The sequence below is a fragment of the Cyclopterus lumpus genome, chromosome 5, assembly GCF_009769545.1.
Source record: "Cyclopterus lumpus isolate fCycLum1 chromosome 5, fCycLum1.pri, whole genome shotgun sequence".
NCBI classification, from domain to species: Eukaryota; Metazoa; Chordata; class Actinopteri; order Perciformes; family Cyclopteridae; genus Cyclopterus; species Cyclopterus lumpus.
Genome location: NC_046970.1, coordinates 12,860,714 through 12,879,763, shown reverse-complemented (window position 1 = coordinate 12,879,763; position 19,050 = coordinate 12,860,714). Strand labels below are relative to the sequence as shown.

Genomic DNA, 19,050 nt, shown 5'->3' with positions numbered 1-19,050 from the left:
GACAGAAGGACCGAGACATGCGCAATTCCAACGTTCTGCCACATTAGAAGGGACTTGTAAATAAATAAATGTACTTTTATGTAACTGTTAAATGCATATTTGGCTTAGCATCTTTAGCGAGTCGTGCTCAAGAGATGTTGGTGACGCGTGTCACCGACGTAACGGAGAAGATCAACACTATTAATATGCAGTAACAATGGAGGACGTGAAGATTAAATCAAATTACCGGCGTCACGTTCACGTTGTCCCCGACGTCAAGCCTGTTACGTAACGTTAACACCGTGTTCTAGTTCTCGCGGTGTTAATGGAAGTGTCAGAGTGTCAACAACGGCCAGCCGTCGGTTAGCAGCACTGTCCGGAGCAGGGAGGGGGGAGTCTAGAGGCTACAACGTCAGGTGAGTTCACTATCATTTTGGATCCGCTAACGTAACATGTGATGTTTTGGGAAGTGAATACAGTCCATATTTATGAAATATGATGGTTTCCTCCGATCGTAGGTTCGTTTATGAGCACAGCTTTCTTTAGCATTAGCGTGCTAACGCTTGGCGCTCCACATCAAGGTAATGCTAAGCTAAGCTTCGGTAAGCAGTGAGCATTAGCTTAGCTTAGCTATGTTGTGACTGGGAGCTATACAGCAATTCGCTTTGTGAGGCGTATCCGGTCGTGCTTTCTGTTAGTTGTCATCATGTTAGCTTCCACGTTCGTTATAATGGCAAAGCTGTGAAGTGTCGGAAACATGTTGGTGGGTTAGCCTCTAGGTTATGCTTGTTTAAGGCCCATCTCTGGTGAAGTCGGTGCTAGCCTAAGAATGGACACTTTGGGTGAACCGGTCCACATAACTAGGAACATAGCCGAACGACCAAGGGATAGCCAGCTAGCACCATAGACTTGATGACACATCGGGGTTACATGGTAGCTTGCTGCGACTCTGATGCCTTATCGTTCTCGTCAAACGCTTGTCCCCGATTTTCCGATACCGAAGCAAATGTTCCAAACGGGCCACCGGTCTTGGCCTGTTTACCTTCTAACCAGTTGTCACCAGGATTTTCTTCTTCGTTCTTCGTGACAGGCGCGCACATGCAATTAATGACGCTAAATTGATTGTATTGATCAGTCGGTGCATGGTAGTCATAGCCTCGTTGACCGATGCTGCAGGTTGATACCTTATCAAGTTTAAACACATACTATATATATATATATATATATATAATGTATATGTATATATGTATATATATATATATATATATATATATATATATATATATATATATATATATATGTGTATATATATATATATATATATATATATATATATATATATATATATATATATATGATAATCAGTTACACTATTGAAAGATTAAGTAACTTGAGAATCAGCCATTTGATTGCCTCCATATGCGTAAATGAATACAGCCGTGAACAAATTGCGTTTTTTTGCTCTATTTCACAGAACTTTTGTCTGAGATGGGGGATGATCGACCCTTTGTATGCATTGCCCCTGGATGTGGGCAGGTATGATTGGAGCATACTTTAATTCATAGGCATACCCTCTTTCACTCTCTACATTTGACACCTCTGATCATCCAGCCCAACAATCTGAAACAAATATTTCCCTCTTTCTTATTATTTCATGAGCTCCCTGCCATTTAGCTTACAGCTTTGCAGTTAATAATGGATTCTGCGATTCTATTCAATACACTTTTTGTAGAATTCAACGAATATCTCTTTGTGGCCTGCTAGCTGTCTAGTTTGTGTGTGTGAAAATCTGCCGTTCATACTCTGCCTACTGTAAATGGGGAAACAAACAAAGTGTCTCAGACTAAACGACACAACACTATTCCAGTCAGTACAGGAGACAGCCATGGACGTATAAAGAGAAAGTCAGTGGGAGCAAGAGGGATGGTAAAGCAGAAACATGCTAACATTCTGAAGGAGAGGTGTTTTGGTGTTGATTTAAAATATCAACAATCTTTCTCCAGAATCGCAGACTCCACCTTGAAGCTACTGTACAAATGCCAAAAGAGTAGATAATGATCAAGCCCTACCTCACTGTGGACCATCTGCTCAGAAAGCAGGTGTCTCACATCTATAATTCCATTTGATTTGAAGGAATTCTTTGTCATTTGCCATCAGCGCAGTAGACACACTGATGCTACACCTTGTATTCTTTCCTATCTACTGTTATTTTTTGCAGAGATTCACAAATGAAGACCACCTGTCGGTCCACAAGCACAAGCATGAAATGACATTAAAATTTGGTCCTGCCAGAACAGACTCTGTTATCATTGCAGGTAATGTATTGTGTTACCATTCACATAAGTATTTGTTAAATGAAGCTGAGCTAAAGATGTATCAAATTGTCAATGCTCTGAACACCTGTAGTGATATACTACTGGGATTTCTGTTGGGAAGGAGATACTTCTGTCTCGTTAACTTCTTGACGAACATACTATATGTTTTTGTTTTTGCAGACCAGACACCCACACCCACACGTTTTCTGAAGAACTGTGAAGAGGTTGGGTTATTCAATGAGCTTGCCAGCTCCTTTGAACATGAGTTTACCAAAGCACACGAAGACGACCAAAGGACAAAACACCCGGTGAGAAAAAGGATGCATATCACACTCTTGGTTTCCTCAGGTTATACGATAAAAGTGATGCCACCGTTTTATTAAATTGGATGATCTGAAAGATTATATTCATTTTCTGCTCTCTGCTCAGGCGGCACCTTTACAAACACCGTCTGAAGTAAAAGTTGAAGATGAAGGTCCTTTGGAAGTGGATTCTTCCTCTCCCGGAAGTCCAGATTCCTCTTCCAGCATGTCGGACAACAGCAGAGACTCAAGGGTGAGAGGCAAGGTACAATCCATTGCCACAGCCTGTGCTTACTTGTGGCTAGCAAGTTGGTTCACGTGCTCCCAGAGTATCGACATGGACGCCAAGTGATTTACCTCTGTTAGGATCTGAAAAGTTACACAATACCAAGCTTAACTGCTTGATGCAGCAATAGACCAGCAATTTTGTCAATTGAGTATGTTGTCTTTAAAGATCGCAATATAAAGGCTTTTATTCCTTCTCAGAAAGGGCGATCTCATGGCATGGTAGATTGGGAAAATATTATGAAATTAATGTACATTTAAACAGTAATTTAATCTTGCTAATCATGGTAGTATACATACTACCGAAATAAAAATAACAAACCAACCCTTTCAGTTATTTCCAAATTCAGCACAGCTAATGTTGACTCAGCTTGTGCTAGCATTCACGTAATTCAATAACCTTATTGATAAGCTAACTTTGGTAACCTGCGTCACCGCTTAATGCTAATGACTAAGTGGGTGCTTCCATTTGGAAAACCCTGGAGAAGTGCACAGATGGAGTTGACCTTAAAGCCTTGCCACTTGAACATCAGTGATTGTTTTCCTATTCATGCAGACAAAATACATTTATGAATGGAGAATATATTTTATTATTGTTTGATTTGTCAACAGGAGATTCTCACAAAGCCTGTGGTAAGCTCTGCCCCTACTCCAACCATTGTGCGCCCAGGTTCTCTTCCCCTTCACCTGAGCAATGACACACTTCACCCAACTCTGCCATCTCCAACATCTGTCATCACGCAAACGCCGCCCTCCAACAGACAGCTCAGGTAAAATACAGTGTGTTTCTGTTGGCTGCATTTCTTGAGGGCAGGGGCTGTATTTGAAAATATCTTAAAATGTATTATTTGGCAAAATCTACATGTATCATTCTTTTGGAGTTGATCGATTTTAACATGAAAATGTATCTCTGAATAAATGGAGATATTTCAGTCTTCTGTAAGAATAATTATTGTCTTGCGTCAAATAAGGGCTGGGACAATTTCTCAAACTCAAACAACTCTTACTAAAAATGCAAGTCTAATCAAGATTGAAAAAAATTGGTGTCAATTCATGAACAAAACGACTTTGTGTTGAAATCGACAGGAGGAGAGCGAGTAATGTTAATTATGCAGCCGGTAGTCTTGCTTGGCTAAATTACAACTTATTGGCTAATGTTAAGGAAGGTTGCTCTGAGTTACGGTAGGGTGCGTTGATTCTTTATTCAGTAAAACATGACTATTGGTGTAAGGTAAATTATCACGTTATCACGATAAGCATGAGAAACTTGCTCCTATTTTAGCACCTCAAGCCGTTCTAAATCTATTATTTTGTGAGCTTACATGTTGTGTTAAATTACTGCAAAATGTTTACATACATGGCCATTGGTTGTTTTTAATAAATGTTCAGATTGTTGTTTATTATGTTTTTGAGTTGTCCAGGATTGCCTGGAGGAAATCTTTTCACATTTGGCAAACACGTCCACTATGACTCAAGAATGTACTGTTTAGAATTTGGTGGTTAAAGGTCAAACATGTTTTTGTCAAACTCGATGTATTTGCTAATTTATATGCTAATTCTGACAATTTCATACAAATGTATAATTGGATGAAATTATGCAAAGCGGTAATTCTAGTTTTGATATGTTTTGATTTTTTTTCTTTCCCACTATTGTTTTTCTGGTTGAAGTCTAATTTATTTATTTCTCCATCGTCCTCTGCTTCCTGATCTAACAACGCAGGTCAAGTAGGTGTGTGTGGATGCTAACAGTCCTCTACAGTTCCATATATTCCATATATGACTCGCCCACATATTCTTCAACTGCTGTTTCATTGGGACTTGAGAGGCTAGGTACAGTTAACACTTAGAGAGAGTGTAGGCTGGCAAAATAATATACTTTTTCAGCCTGGGTCTCAATCTGTATTCTGTCAATGGGCACAGAATGGAGGATCAGTCATTTACAAGTATCTGTTTTTGTCAACAGCTCCCCAACGAGTGCTTATCCACTGGTGAGGCTTCCTAATGGGCAGACAGTCCCCCTCTTGCCCAGTCCTGTTCAGATGACCTCAGTTATATCTGTAAGGAACCTGTACAAACTGAAAATAAAATTATTGAAAGAAATATACAACAAATTATACTTTGATTATTTTTCTTTAAATTTACCATATTCCATCTGTTTCGCTCTCTCTCTTTCTCTTGTGTATTTGTTGTACTGTGGAGCTTGCGAGGCCAGCGAACTCGGTGCCCAACATCCCTGGAATTCCAGGGCCTCCAGTTGGTGGGTACAGCAGTGGGTCATCCTCCCCGTCTGGATATAGTCTGCACTCTGAGACCAAGATGGTGAGATGATCAGTCAAGTTGGCATCATTTTGAGGGCTGTAGGCTCTGAAAAACTGTTCATTTATATAAACAAATGTTTTGCATTTGTAAAATAGCTTCTATTCTCAAGGTGTGCTAAATAATGTGAGGAAATGTGTGATTATTTTCACAGCTTTTATTAGTGACCTTAAAGTCAAATTACTTAAACAGAGTATTGTTTGTGTGTCTTGTAGCGGCTTACGGAAGCTCAAACTCATCAGGGCCCAGGAGCACAAGATGGGGCTGGTGGGGGGGCAGGATCCATCCCTGCTGTCCCCCAGCGACCGGAACAAAGCCAACAACCCACTCAAAACTCTGACGCACCATCACCTGCGCAACCCCAGGTAAGACGCATGCCACATATGTTTGTATACAGATCCTAACTAGGCAATGCCTGCAGTGTACAGAGAACCTTTTATTGACATTAATGTAGACTAACGCATGGGTTCCTAACTTCAGTATCAAATACTTAACACCCTTAACCTAAACAATGAGTATTTGGAACATATTAAGCAGATGTTGGAGGTGGACATCAGAGAGGCAGATGATGCTGCAGCATAAACTAAAGAGAAAAGTGCACTCAGTGTAGATCTCCACCAGGTGTGTGTGGCGCCATGTGGGTGGGTAACAGGAAGTGCAGGCCAGGTTGTGGGTTCACTGTTCAGCACGTCAGTAGAGGAATAAAGGAGAGACGATATGCAGGTTACAGTATTATATTTATTTTGCTCGCACTACTTCTTGTTAGCAAAGTACAAGTACCGTTGCTGGGTAATTCAGTACATAACAGGAATACATTTATCTGGTTTGGTAAAATATAAACACTGATGTCTAACTCTAAACTCAAAGTACTTTTACCTCCAAACTGTACCACAGTCCATTTATTTACTATAAACTTGTTTTGTCACTTTAAACTGTTGTTTAACGTTTCATGTTTCTCAGTACAGAAACTTCCGTCGAGCTGTGTGTTTAGTTGTGATCTGTTAGTTCTATTGGCTCTGGACATCCTTCGTCTTGAGTCCCGTTTTAAACAACCACTACTGTAATGTTTGATTGAATAAATACAAACATGGCCGGACCTCGCCTGGCCTGACAAAAAACATATTGTACAACACAGATTACCAACTTGCTTGTCTAATTGCATTTGTTTCTTATGTGCGTGTTTGTGTGTATGTGTTGGGGTGGTGAAATGATGAAGTAGGTTATCGTGTTGTTACTCCACATTTTTGACTGATTATGTTAACGACTTGAGGAGACCAGACAGGCAGCTGAATCCATGTGAAGCCTGATTCAGAAAACTAGATGGTGTAACTGGTGGACTGCTTGTAAGTTCAATGTCAGTCATCCCCAGTCAGATATCATCTAAACAATTGCTCCAGTTCAGTGGCGCTTCGTGAAACAGTGGCCAGTGATGCCGGCTAGTTGGTTTCTCTTTCACCTCAATATAGCCTACATGTGTTGAATTTTTTTGCTGAGACAGACACAAATTAAATGAATTAAAGCTCAGATATGGGAAAAAAAAGAGACAAGAGGAGGAGACAAAGATAAATGACGGAATAGAGAAGGTGATGGAGAGGAAGAGTAGATACATTGTGGCCAGGATAGGATTAGCATCACGTGCTTGAGATGTTCAAAACAAATAAATACTCACTTGATCCAATTCCAACTATTACCACATAAATATATATATTCTTTGATTTATATGGTTGGTTATACATGCTCAATTTAACAACACAAGAGCATAATTAGTGTAATAAAATTATTTTGCTTGTGTACTGTTTAAGACGCAATTTAAAAAACACAAAGATGAAATAAAGATGGTGTAAATAATTAAAGTAGTCCCTGAACCTCCCCACCCCTCTGTATAGAGAATTGCCATGAATAAAAACAACAATTGACTTATCTCGGCGTGTAAGTCTGGACAGGAGCTGCTAATACCTCATCGCTGGCCAAAACAAGACTCCAATAACAGAAGCAGTTGTTGATAATTTGCATCCTCTACCTGCAGGTTAACAGGAGAGAGGAGTCAGTAGCGGTATAAAACAATAATTATGTTTTTCAAAATCATAATAAATCATAGCAACCAGAAGAGGTCCCTGAGCATAGTCATAAAAGTGCAAAAAAATATCAGACTGATGGTGCAGCACTATGACATTTACGCACACGACCAAATACATGATCCCTTCCTGACTTACTTCAATGTCAAAGATGAGTATTGCATTCAGTGTTTTAGTATTGGACAGAACATTTTTGTGTCGATTCTGAATGCACCCTCACCGTTTAGCCCTTACATGGTGTCTTTGTGTCTGCTATTGGCCCATAGCACAGGAAATAAAATATACTAATGCGCTAATACTATACAAATATCACTTTAAAACCTTCTATGCCACATTGTCTAATGCTTATGCCTTTTTGAGGAAAAGCAAAAGGACATATATGTAACTTAATAGTATTCACTGTCGACCCTCCTCTTTCCCAAGGTGTCCCCTGCTCAGCCAACAGGAGGCCGGCGGCGGCGAGCTTCAGAGATGGACCCTGACGAGAGGAGGGAGCGTTTCCTGGAGAGAAACCGAGCGGCCGCCTCTCGCTGCAGGCAGAAACGAAAGCTGTGGGTTAACTCGTTGGAGAAGAAGGCGGATGATCTTATCAACATGAATGTGTCCCTGACTGTGAGTCTTCCATTTCCCGCTCACGCCAGGGTCGTATCGGTAATTTAATGATGCACACAGATTGGTCATGCTGGAAATTATTTGGGTGCTGTATGTTTTGTGTTGCCATCAGAGTGAAGTAGGCCAACTGAGGAACGAGGTGGCTCAGCTGAAGCAGCTCCTCCTGACCCACAAAGACTGCCCGGTCACTGTTATGCAGAAGAAGGCAGCATTCTTAGGTAACCACTGAGCTGAACAATAGACATGTTCCGATACCAGTCTCGGATATTCCTCCGATTCTGCATAAAAACGCTGGATCGGGTATCTAGTCTGAGTCTATGCACCGATATCACAACGTTATGTTTTTTTATTAGCTCATTTATTCTACACAGGAACAACAACAACAACATGTGTCACTCACTAAGCAAGTCTTAACAGATATTTAAAAAGTGTGATGGCTCCCTCGTTAGCTACTTCCATCATTAGCTCCGGAAAAAACTGCAATCTCTGCATTCGAAATCGATGAGAGCGGCTGACGAGTGAGCCATAATGCTTCTTCCTCATCTCTGTTGAGAGTTGCACATGCACAGTACTAATCAGTTAGGTGATGCAGGATAACGTAACGTTAGCCAGAGCTAGAAAAATGTCAATTGGCAATATTTCACACTGGAAAATCTGGGAAAATACTAGAAAATAGAGTTTTATGGCACATGTATTACAAAGGTTTTCACCTGATCCAGGCCATACATCAATGGTAGCTATATACACACACACACACACACACACATTTTGGTTTTAAAACACTGGCATCGGATCAGTACTCGGTTTTAGCAGATTAAGCAAGTTCCGATATCGGAAAATCTAGCAGGAAGGGAAAAAAGGTGGTATAACATCTCTACTGAACGACGAGCTTCCGGTACTGTATCACTTCTTTTGTCAGAACCCATCTGCCATCTCATCCATCTAATGTGTTCTTTTTACTCGCTCACCTCTCTAAGGGTGAATGTTTCTTTCTCTGTCTTTAGCTGCAGGAGGAGAGGAAACCTCCAGAGATACTTCCAGTGAACCCATAGGCTCCCCAGCGGCAGTTATACAGCACGGGCCGTCACAACCCGCCTCGGCCTGCAGTCCAGGAGCCACCATTAACGGGCTGAGCGTCCGCGCTGCAGAGGCGGTGGCAATGTCGGTTTTAGCAGGCATGGGATCGGGCCAGCCTGGAGGGGTTGTCATGGCGACGCAGTCAGAGTCAACCCCAAGATGATGTGCTGACGTGGGTAGCCAGTATGAACTCAAGTGGCATTTGGAGGCCGGACTGGTGCAAAGCGTTTGAAAAGAGGCACCCGCCCCCAAACTCCACCCCAGACTAAGATACTCTGATCCACTCACAGCCATTGATAATCACACACAGACGGCACAGTGGTCAACGCTTCAGTCCCAGCTGTTCAGAGACGCTTCGCCACTTTCTGTTTGTAAATATGATAACACGTTGGACGCTCACTCTGCAGGGTTTGGGGTCATTTCTTGTTCAGTCGTGACATTTGGAAAATATTTTAAATTGGGATGAAAATAATGATAACTGAAAACTCTAGTTCATCAGTTTCCAACCTCAGTCCCACACGCTGGCTGTGATGAGGTTGTTTGCTTTCCAGGCTGACAATTGGACTTGTATTTTTCATTTGTATGAAACGATTTTTATGCCTGATTCTGGTCGTCGACATAATGTTTGCTGATGCAGTGAAAGTACGGTGAGAGATTGGCTGGCTGATTTCAGTAAATGGCAGCTTGGAATGTTTTTCTTATTTTTGTTTTTTTATGTTTGCTTTTCAATCTCTTAGTTTTCTGTCTGTTTCCCTTTTGAGTTGATTCTCATTAAATACATATGATGGATTTGTCAGCCAAGTGCATAACAAACCAAATTATCGATGTGTACACAGTTGACCCTGTGAGTGTGCGCCTGGCTTTTTACCATCAGTTTTAACCCATTTGGAATGGATGTCATTACATTAGTTGTGTATGTATCAAACCCTATTGACTGCATGGAATACTCAAGGCTGGAGAATATCACTGTTTGTTTGTGCTTCATCATGCAATCATTGTTTACAGATCTGCTTTTCTTCTGTTTTAAAACATGAAATTACTGATGCAAAAATGTGTTTTTGTTATTTAAGGATTCCATCCTTGGTTCTAATGTGAAACACTTGAAATTGTTAGCTTTTGAAGGCCTTTAAATGATGATCAAACATATTAGATTTTAAATCACTTACCCTGGCATTTCAGTTGAGGAAAAGAGTAGTGCAATATATTTTTCTATTGAATATCAATGTTCTTGCATTTATTTGTTGTGTGAAGCTCAGCCACTTTGAGGGGTTTGGTCTTTTTCAGTTGAAAGCTAAAGTTATGAGATGAGCAGAGGAAATGTGAGTGAATGAAATTGGTGATTATTGCACATCAGTAATCAGTAAGAAGGTGCTTTCCAACATTTGAAAAGCTGTCTTGTATCATGAAGTATACCCAAATAGTTGTGTACGGTGCTTCTTTTGAAATTCAAGTTTTGAAATGCAAATTTTATACCGCTGTGTACTTCCAAGACTATCATGGTTAATTTTCCCTTGTCACTGTATGTTTAAAAAAAAAAAAGATTTTTAATAACATGGAATTGAATGTCAGGCTTTTTTCCATCATGTGTTTTAGTATGTCCCTTTTTATGTTTGGGAAGGAACATTATGTTTTAACGCAGGTTGAACCACATAATAAAATGTCTCTGATATCTGTATGGAGAGTTTGTCAAATACTCAGGCTTCAAGATGGAAAAAAAAATACTTGTGTTATCTCAACTCATAAGTTGTCTCGGGCAAATAATAAAATAAATGAATGAAAAAAACACATGAGCATGTTGCCACTTATCCCCACTTTGTGCCTACTAATGTGTCAGCATTACATACTCAAGTCACAGATATGGATCTGTTTTATGGGACCATAATAAATTAGACTTGTTACCCTGTTATGACATGTCAAAAGGCCAAATGTGGAAATTACAACTCCTCAGCTCTATGTAATGTTTCACATTTAGGGTCTTCCATCTCATTGTTTTTGTGTTAAGTCAACAACTTAACAGTTTGATTAATTCTCACTGCTTGTGTTGTCGTTTTGTGCTCTTGACTTTTATAACCATCTGGTAACAACACTGTTATGTCTGCTGCACCATTGGCCCTTTTTAACTGAAAACAACAAGCTTTTTTTCAGTTGCAGTGGGGAAAAGCACCCGCGTAAATAATAAAATGAATTCCATTTACCTGCTTATGAGTTTTAATGCTGGCTCAGTCACTCTCCCTGGGACAGTTTAACAGAACAGAGTTGTTAGTAACACCTGAGCTGTTCCTGCTGTGAAAAGGCAAACGTTCTGCTGCGAGACGTTTGTTTTTAACATGGGACATAATTAGATCATTCTATATTTATATATTAATGGCTTTGAATGAGACACACAAACTGGGGCGGAAGGTGGCAGGTGAGTTGGAGCTGCAGTTTCTCCTTCCAGCTGTAAAAACACAACAGCAGAGGGAGTAGAGAGTCTGCTTCATCCCACCGTCCAGCCCGGGTCACGTGACTGACAGACTCCTCGGGCGAGTTGTTCCCATCTCCCACAGTCATGGCGGTGTCGGGGAGTCGCGGAGATGGAGTAAACACCACCACTTCTGCCTCCTGATTTGTTGGTCATACTTTCCCGCTGGACTGTAGCTGCCGTCGTCCGGAGATATTGCGAACGTCCCGCAGGCTGCTGCGCTTCCAACGATGGCCGACCGCGGCGTTGATCTGTCGGCTCTGCCTAAAGAGGTCAGGGACCAGCTGGCGGAGTTGGACCTGGAGCTATCCGAAGGTGAGCTCTACATACCGCGCGTTTAATAGTTGAAGCTGCCGCGGTAATCGGTGCGGACGGAAGTTTGAGTGTAGCGTTAGATCTCGAGCGTGTTTACATGCACAGTCGTCCAGTGTCAGCGGAGTGGGACTCGGTGCCGCTGCAGTGGATCCGGGCACGACTCCAACACATGATACCAACACACTGACCTCCTCTTTCAAGCTGTCATTTCTCCGTCAACTATCCTTGTTGATTATATTGTGCATAGATTTGAACACGCATATGAGCAAACACAACATTGTGTTAGTAATATCTCATGTTTTAGCCCCCTTCGTGTTCTTGTTTTGATCCACATTATCTGCCTACATGAATGTCATACATTGTTCATCTTCACAGCTATAAAAGCACATACAATCCTGTCGGGGAAAATGGGTCAAGTTTGTCTTCCCGGAGGCTCTGTGTTTGTATGTGTGTGTGTGTGTGTGTGTGCGTGTGTGTGTGCGTGTGTGTGTGTGTGTGTGTGTGTGTGTGTGTGTGTGTGTGTGTGTGTGCGCGTGTGCCTCATACTTTGGTGGAAGCTAAATTATGCTGTGGCCCCTCCAACACTCAGCTGCTCTTAGAGCCTGAACCCTGAAACTGCAGCAGATATAGGAGGGTTATTTGTTTTATAAGAATGACTGTGGGAAATGGGAATATGGCTGTTATGCAAGTCTCCTCACACTGTGAATCACAGTGCAGCAGCTTGATTGGTGCTGTGCAGCTCTCAGGTGCCCCGGGGGTGGATGAGTAACGTTGTGTTTCTCATGGAGAGCCAAGCGGGGGGATGTTTGGCCCACTAATGATGCCCGAGTCTCCTCTCCCACCACAGACACCTCGAACTGGCCCATTCAGAAGAACAGGTGAAACATAACAGCCCTTGAGAAAACTGAGGTGAAAGCCATCATTACTGTGCACCTTTTCAACTTATTTTATTCATTTTAGTTATAGTAACAGAGTCAGTGTTCAGAACAATTTCTCTCATCAAAATGCAAAACATTTTTCTGGGCATGTGTTTGATTTGACAATCTTTCTGCACAACTGGCTGTGGATCTCAATGATTTTCCAAGTCACTTGTTCCACTTTAGTATCTTCAACCAAGTTCAGGCCTTTTGTGTATTATATAGACTAATTTCTTTAAGCTGCTTGTTGTTTGTAGGTATCAGTTATGTATATACTACAGAATGCCATTCATTATACAGAGTGTGGCCGTGCTATGCTTTGACCTGAGCAACACCTGAGTGCAGTGTGTGTTCTGGTTAATAATAGACACCAATTAACGAAATGATAATGAGGCTGGATAATGGAGGAGGGGATGCTCACCCTGTGTTCAACTGACTTAACATGGGTGAGAGGCTGTGAGCTGGGGAATCACAATGTAATCAAGTGAACAATATGCACTGGAAGTGAAACAAGTTTGGTCCTAGAACACTTTACTTTAAAGATGTTGGCCAGGTTTAGTAGCAGATTGATTAACCTGGTGTGGATTGTTCTTTGAGCACTGTGGTATGCAAACGCTCTTGTTTTGTTAGCTTTTACCGTGTTTATTGTTAGTAGCATAGTGTGCAAATAGTGAGCTTTAGAATGTGAAACTGTTTGCATATGTCCCATACGTCTCAAATCTTGATACGCAAGTTTTGAATTAAATCTATTGTAAAAAAATAGAGATAATATATAATCTATTATAAATATATTGTAAGAAATATAAATAATATATCATCTATTATAAATATATTGTAAAAATTGTAGATAATATATAATAATACAATATATTTTATTTTTATTATGTAAGAATACAAAATATTATTAATATTGTTCATCAAAATCAATATTTTAACTTTATTACATTCATATTGTAGAACACATGGGTTATTAACTGGATATTAGAGCTAAGGCTTTTGCCAATTTTCATAATCATTGAATTATTTCTGAAGTAAATAATGTCATCACACGGTCAAAGTCCCAAAAGTATCATCTTCAAAGTGCACTAATACTCTAAAACAAACATTTATTGAGTTTACAAATATATAAAACAGAGATCATTACTTGATTTATAAACATGTATGACGATTAGTTTTCTGTCGATGGACTGTTCATTTCAACACTACTGGTTATTTCTGCATAGAAATAGGAAATGAGAAACCTTTCATCAGATCCAAGTCATAGTCAGGAAGTAATTATGATTCATTATTATAGTTATTTGTCGATAAATTAGTCAAATATTTTCTTGATTAATTGTTTGGTTTATAACATGTCAGTCAGTGTCTCCAAAGGCCCAAGATGATGTTCTCAAATGTCTTCTTTTATCCACAACTCAAACGATTAAAACAAATATTCACATTTGAAAGCTGGAATCAGAGAATGTTGACCTTGTAATTCTCTCCATATGTCCATCATATCTCAAGATAATAGAATTGACTAGATTCAGGATTGAGTTCCTGAAGTCGTATGACTTGAGCCCCCTCTTCTTCTAGTGACAGTCTTCAGGGATTCTGCTGTGCAGCGGCTTTGAGACAACGGCTGCTTTGAGACAGCCGGAGCCACTTGTGATGGTCTTTAGTGTGTGAAGTGTTAGTTCGGTAAAGTGACACTCCCAGAGTGACTGAGCTTCTTCTGATAGATCGGAGACGACTCTTTTGCTAATAAAAAGGCCTGGTGCTATCCAGATGCCCCACACCTGTACTCACGTCTCTTAGCCCGATAAAGTGCGTTAGCCGTCTGCTCGATGCTGACGGGACAAAGCGAGCAGCAGCCGGTTGCTCCAAAGAGTCTGAAACCTTCTCATGGATATCTTTTACATGGCAACAATCACCCCATTGTTGTCTCGATGCATGGGACTCCCCTAGCAACAAACTGAGGAAAAAATGCATCAGCAGTTTTTTTTTTCACAGCAATAGTTGTCGGCTGCAATGTGTGTGTGTGCATTTGTGTGTATGTGTGTGAGAGAGAGAGAAATAGAGCAACTCCACCTACTTTAACCTCTGTGACTGTAAGAACTCAAAGAAAGCCATAGAGGGGATCAAAGACTTGGTGATTGAGTCGGTCTCGAATGTTGAGCACAGAACAACAACAACAACAACAACTGGTTAAGATGCTCAGCTTGGGAGTGTGTGGGCATATGTAGTGTCTGCAGCTCCTATTTGTATTGAGTGTGTGTGCTTTGTACAGATGCTGTTCACAGAAACAACAGGCAGTGTGTGGCATCGATCAGGTGTCTGTCTTCAAGTATCGAAAAAGTTTGCATTAAATATATGGGTAATCTTGATTGCTTATTCAGATATGTCGTCTGTTTGTGTTTAGAAAGCATTTAACATTTGAGAAGTCTGGCTTCTTTTGTGAAATGGAAAAAAGCGTCTAGATATAAGGTAGCCGCTACATTGGCCAACCACATACATGCATGCACATTCCTAGTAGATTACTTAATTGTTCTCCTGATTATTTTACAATCATTGTGACAAAAGGTAAAATATATGAAAATGTAAACAACCTAATCCTTCCAACAACATGGTCTGAATCCTCGCTTAAAATGATAGTCTACAGACATGTTAATGGGTCTGTGAGGCTGTATTAAAGCTCCGCGCTGCATTGAGCCAAATGATAAAGTCTACCATGTTTAGCACAAAGTAGAGTGGAGGTTGAAGGGAATGTCATTACATTGTGGTAATAGAGAGCAAGCCAAATGATCACGAAAGTTATTACAATTAATTCTGATGGGAACCTGAAAGACTGAACCAAATTTCATGGAAATCCATCCAATAGTAGTCGACAGAAAGACTGGCATTGCTGTCTCTGGAGCCATGGCTAAAATGTATTGATGTTGAAACTCAGATGTCATATTGGCACTAGTATTGATACATTTCAAACGATACACAGCCCTACTCATAACCTATGGTGCGTGCCATCTGCACAGTCCCTATACATGACTCATAAATGTATCGCATCCAGTAAAGCACAGTTCTGCACTGATTGCACCGATGCATGTAGTAATTTGCGTCCCTCTGTCCAGGCTAATAAATGGGATGTGTGGATTTTCTAGTGACTAGCAAGGCAGATTTTCATCTCAGCAGCCTGTTCCACAGAGAGAGAGAGAGAGAGAGAGAGAGAGAGAGAGAGAGAGAGAGAGAGAGAGAGAGAGAGAGAGAGCTCTCAATCTAGGTCACAGAGCATCAGGGGGCAACACGCCTAGCTCATTTAGCCTGTGAGTCACACTGGGCCAGGACTGCTGCTGGGGATCTCTCTCTCTCCCACCCACCCTGACACCATCACTGCCTTCTCTCTATCTGCCAGGCTGCCACTATTCTGTGCTTTACTTATTGACTGACAACAAATCCTCAACAAATGTGTATATATGTATATAGATATATACACATTTGTTAAGGATTTGTAGCTGTAGATTAATAAAGTGCACAAGTGACTATTTATGGCAGCTGGATGATATGGGATCATAGACTGTATATAAGAGTGTGTTGAACATAAAAAAATCATAAACCAATTTGACATGTTCTTGTGTTATCGTTTTCTTTGCACAAATACCAAACATTTGCCAGTTTCAGCTTCTGAAATGTGAGGATTTGATGCAGCTCGACTGCTGCAAGGATGATGCATTTGTGTAGCCCAACCTGGAAGTTAGCATCTCACTGGTTTCCTCGACAAAAAGCCAATGGTAGCTAGTAACTAGTGTATGGCATGATGACGTTTAGCAGTCACTTTAGCAGCCAGTAAACAATGTGGCCCATTGGTGGGCTTTTCAAACTTTTTGCAAAACAGTGGCGGTCCATGGCACAAAGGAATAAGATATATCAGGCTATGGATACACAGACAAGACTTGTTTGTGGGACACGTTCATTGCTGGTTTTGATCCTTTCATGGGATTTGTTTACAATATGAACAATATCACCAAATGTCTCCTTAAGGGTTGATGGGCTGGAAAACACAAAGTGTGTGTGTGTGTGTGTGTGTGTGTGTGTGTGTGTGTGTGTGTGTGTGTGTGTGTGTGTGTGCATGCATGCACATATGTGTCTCCAAGCTTACAAGCAGTGATTCACGAGTGTGTGTGCACACAGCATATACAGCGACAGGAAGGAAGCTGATTTCGACTATCTATTTAAAAGCTAATTAACTGTTGCAGAGATACACTCTGATATCCAGCCAGCGCTCCAGGCCGCAGACTTGATGTTACACCACAAACACAGGGACATGCCACCCATGTCACATGGGAACTTTTTCTTTTTTTATGTTATGTTTTTGGAAATCCCTTACGAGTATTATATAACACCCTCTGTGTCTAATTTCACTGTGCACACATACCCACACACAAACACAGAGGATGCATTGAAGCCCTGTGTACAAAAAAGACTGAATAATTCAGTTGAGACCTGAGCGCACACCTCTGCACAGACATGCTTGGTGAACCGCCTCACTTTCAAGTTCACAGTGAACTGCAGGTGGGCTCTCAACCTCTTCTGGCTTTAAAGCTGTGCTTCACTAAATCTGTTGGTCATTTGAATCATCTGATCTATTTGTTTTCTGCAGCTTCGAGCTAAGAGAAACACAAAGAAATGACATTGGTGGATGGTGAGTGAGTAGGGGTAAAGTCACTGAGCTGTTCACTGAATTATTAAAAAATGCTGAGTGGAAGTAACTGCAGTCAGACTGCCTGAAAAACGTGCATCAGGCTTTGCACACCAGTGTCTGCTGCTAGGATCGCAAGTAATGATTATTTCAGTTGTCATTGTGTTAATATTTCGATATGTTATATAATATGACAATTCCTTAAATTACCAAAAATAAATCATCAACTACTTTTATAAACCTTTTATCAAATAAAAATGTTCTGGTTCCAGCTTCTCGAACTTAAGAATTATTTTCCTTTCTTCGATATAGCTGTGAATTGAATCATCAACAAAACTAGGATTCCATTCAATGACGATGAATTATCAGTTTGAATTATTGCACAGCCCTAATTTGTTGTTGATTATCTGTAAATTGACTGACAAACTTTCATTAGTTGCATCCTAATGCATTTTGGGTAACCTCCCTCATCACATGGTGCTGGCCTGTTTTGTCACGATGGACTTGCATCTCATGTTTCCTCATGGAGCACCACACGGACCCCCACACCCTGCCTCCAACGCTGCTTACACACACACTTTAACTTTGTGAATTCTCCATAAAGCCTTTCCAGATTAGAACGGCCATATGTGGGAGAGCCACATACAGTAACACAATTGAATGCTCTGCTAAGCTGTTAAAACCATTACAGAGGACAAGATGTGCTATTTCTAAGGCTGCTTCACATGTGGTGGAGAAATGGGTTTCTTGCCTTGGAGGAAAATGCAACTTGTTTGCCATTTGCAGCCATCATTAAAATGTTTTACTTATGTGCTGTGGTGTTTGTGAAGTTTTTTTTGTGCTGTTTTAGAGTTGCTGGACAGGAACTGTTTCTACTGTGGGCCTGTAAAACACAGATATTGTATGTGGAAGTGGGCTGAACCAATAGACTTGACTTGACTTGACTTGACTGCAGCATCTGCTCACCAGATCACCTCCAGTGACAGCGACAAACAATAAAGTCTTTTGAGCTTCTCAGGCTGCCTTTTACGCCTTTTCGCCCACACATAGATATGTCACCTGGTACTTTTAGTTGATGGTAATAGAAACTACAAATATCCACAGAATGTTCCTCTTCTTCAGAGACATCCATATGTCTTGGTTTACATAATTGTCAATTTGCAGTGTTTCATACCAGTGTGTAACTCCCACAGGAGAATGTGCTCTTGTAGGTGTTACGTTACGTTTGTAACAGCTTTGTCACTAAGTGTTGAAGTGTGTGTGAAGTGTGTCAGGTGTGTCAGCCATGCCCTCTTTCATTTTGTTGGCTGTGCAAAGGCAGAGAAGAAATATTTGATGAGATTAGGTGGAATGGAGACCCTGTCTGAGTCACTTCTTCTTTTCAGTTAACTCACTGCACTCCTTTGCTTTCCCGCTTTGTAGCCCCTGTTATTACTTATACTGGCCCTTCAGGCCTGTGTGTGTACGTGTATTTGTGTGTGTATTTGTATGTGTATGTGTGTGTGTGAGATGTTGTCACTCCCTGTGGGAGTTGAAATGTGTGGAGTGAAACATGAATCACTCTGTTACCTGAGTTGGCCACACCCTGCCTGCTACTCTAGAGGAAGATAATCACTGGAGACCTGCAGAGAAAGTGTGTGTGTGTGTGTGTGTGTGTGTTTGTATGTGTATGTGTGTGTGTGTGCGTGCATGTAATAGGGCTTTAGGCTTTTTTAAAGCACTTCTTC

At 40.9% G+C, this 19,050-nt stretch overlaps 2 protein-coding genes across 9 annotated transcripts in view; both read left to right on the top strand.

Annotated features, from left to right (window-relative positions):
- The first annotated feature begins 108 nt into the window (after nucleotides 1-108).
- Nucleotides 109-10,751, top strand: atf7b (activating transcription factor 7b). Of its 7 annotated transcripts, none has more exons than XM_034533816.1 (12): nucleotides 111-395; nucleotides 1,454-1,515; nucleotides 2,198-2,294; nucleotides 2,475-2,602; nucleotides 2,724-2,861; nucleotides 3,494-3,651; nucleotides 4,845-4,938; nucleotides 5,081-5,200; nucleotides 5,413-5,562; nucleotides 7,696-7,884; nucleotides 7,997-8,102; nucleotides 8,889-10,751. In XM_034533816.1, the coding sequence occupies exons 2-12, from the start codon at nucleotides 1,468-1,470 to the stop codon at nucleotides 9,122-9,124; spliced, it is 1,464 nt and encodes a 487-aa protein (XP_034389707.1). In that variant the 5' UTR covers nucleotides 111-395; nucleotides 1,454-1,467; the 3' UTR covers nucleotides 9,125-10,751. The 7 variants fall into 7 exon arrangements, with proteins under 7 accessions (XP_034389710.1, XP_034389707.1, XP_034389709.1 ...); XM_034533818.1 differs by having other exon boundaries at nucleotides 113-395; nucleotides 2,724-2,849; XM_034533815.1 differs by lacking the exon at nucleotides 111-395 and adding an exon at nucleotides 409-560 and having other exon boundaries at nucleotides 2,724-2,849.
- A 751-nt stretch (nucleotides 10,752-11,502) lies between these two features.
- Nucleotides 11,503-19,050, top strand: part of dip2bb (disco-interacting protein 2 homolog Bb) — a 44,633-nt gene continuing 37,085 nt past the window's right edge. For both annotated transcript variants that reach the window (XM_034532737.1, XM_034532736.1), the window contains exon 1: nucleotides 11,503-11,737. In XM_034532737.1, coding sequence (XP_034388628.1) covers nucleotides 11,653-11,737 — 85 coding nt within the window. In that variant the 5' untranslated portion in view covers nucleotides 11,503-11,652. The remainder of the gene's footprint in view (nucleotides 11,738-19,050) is intronic.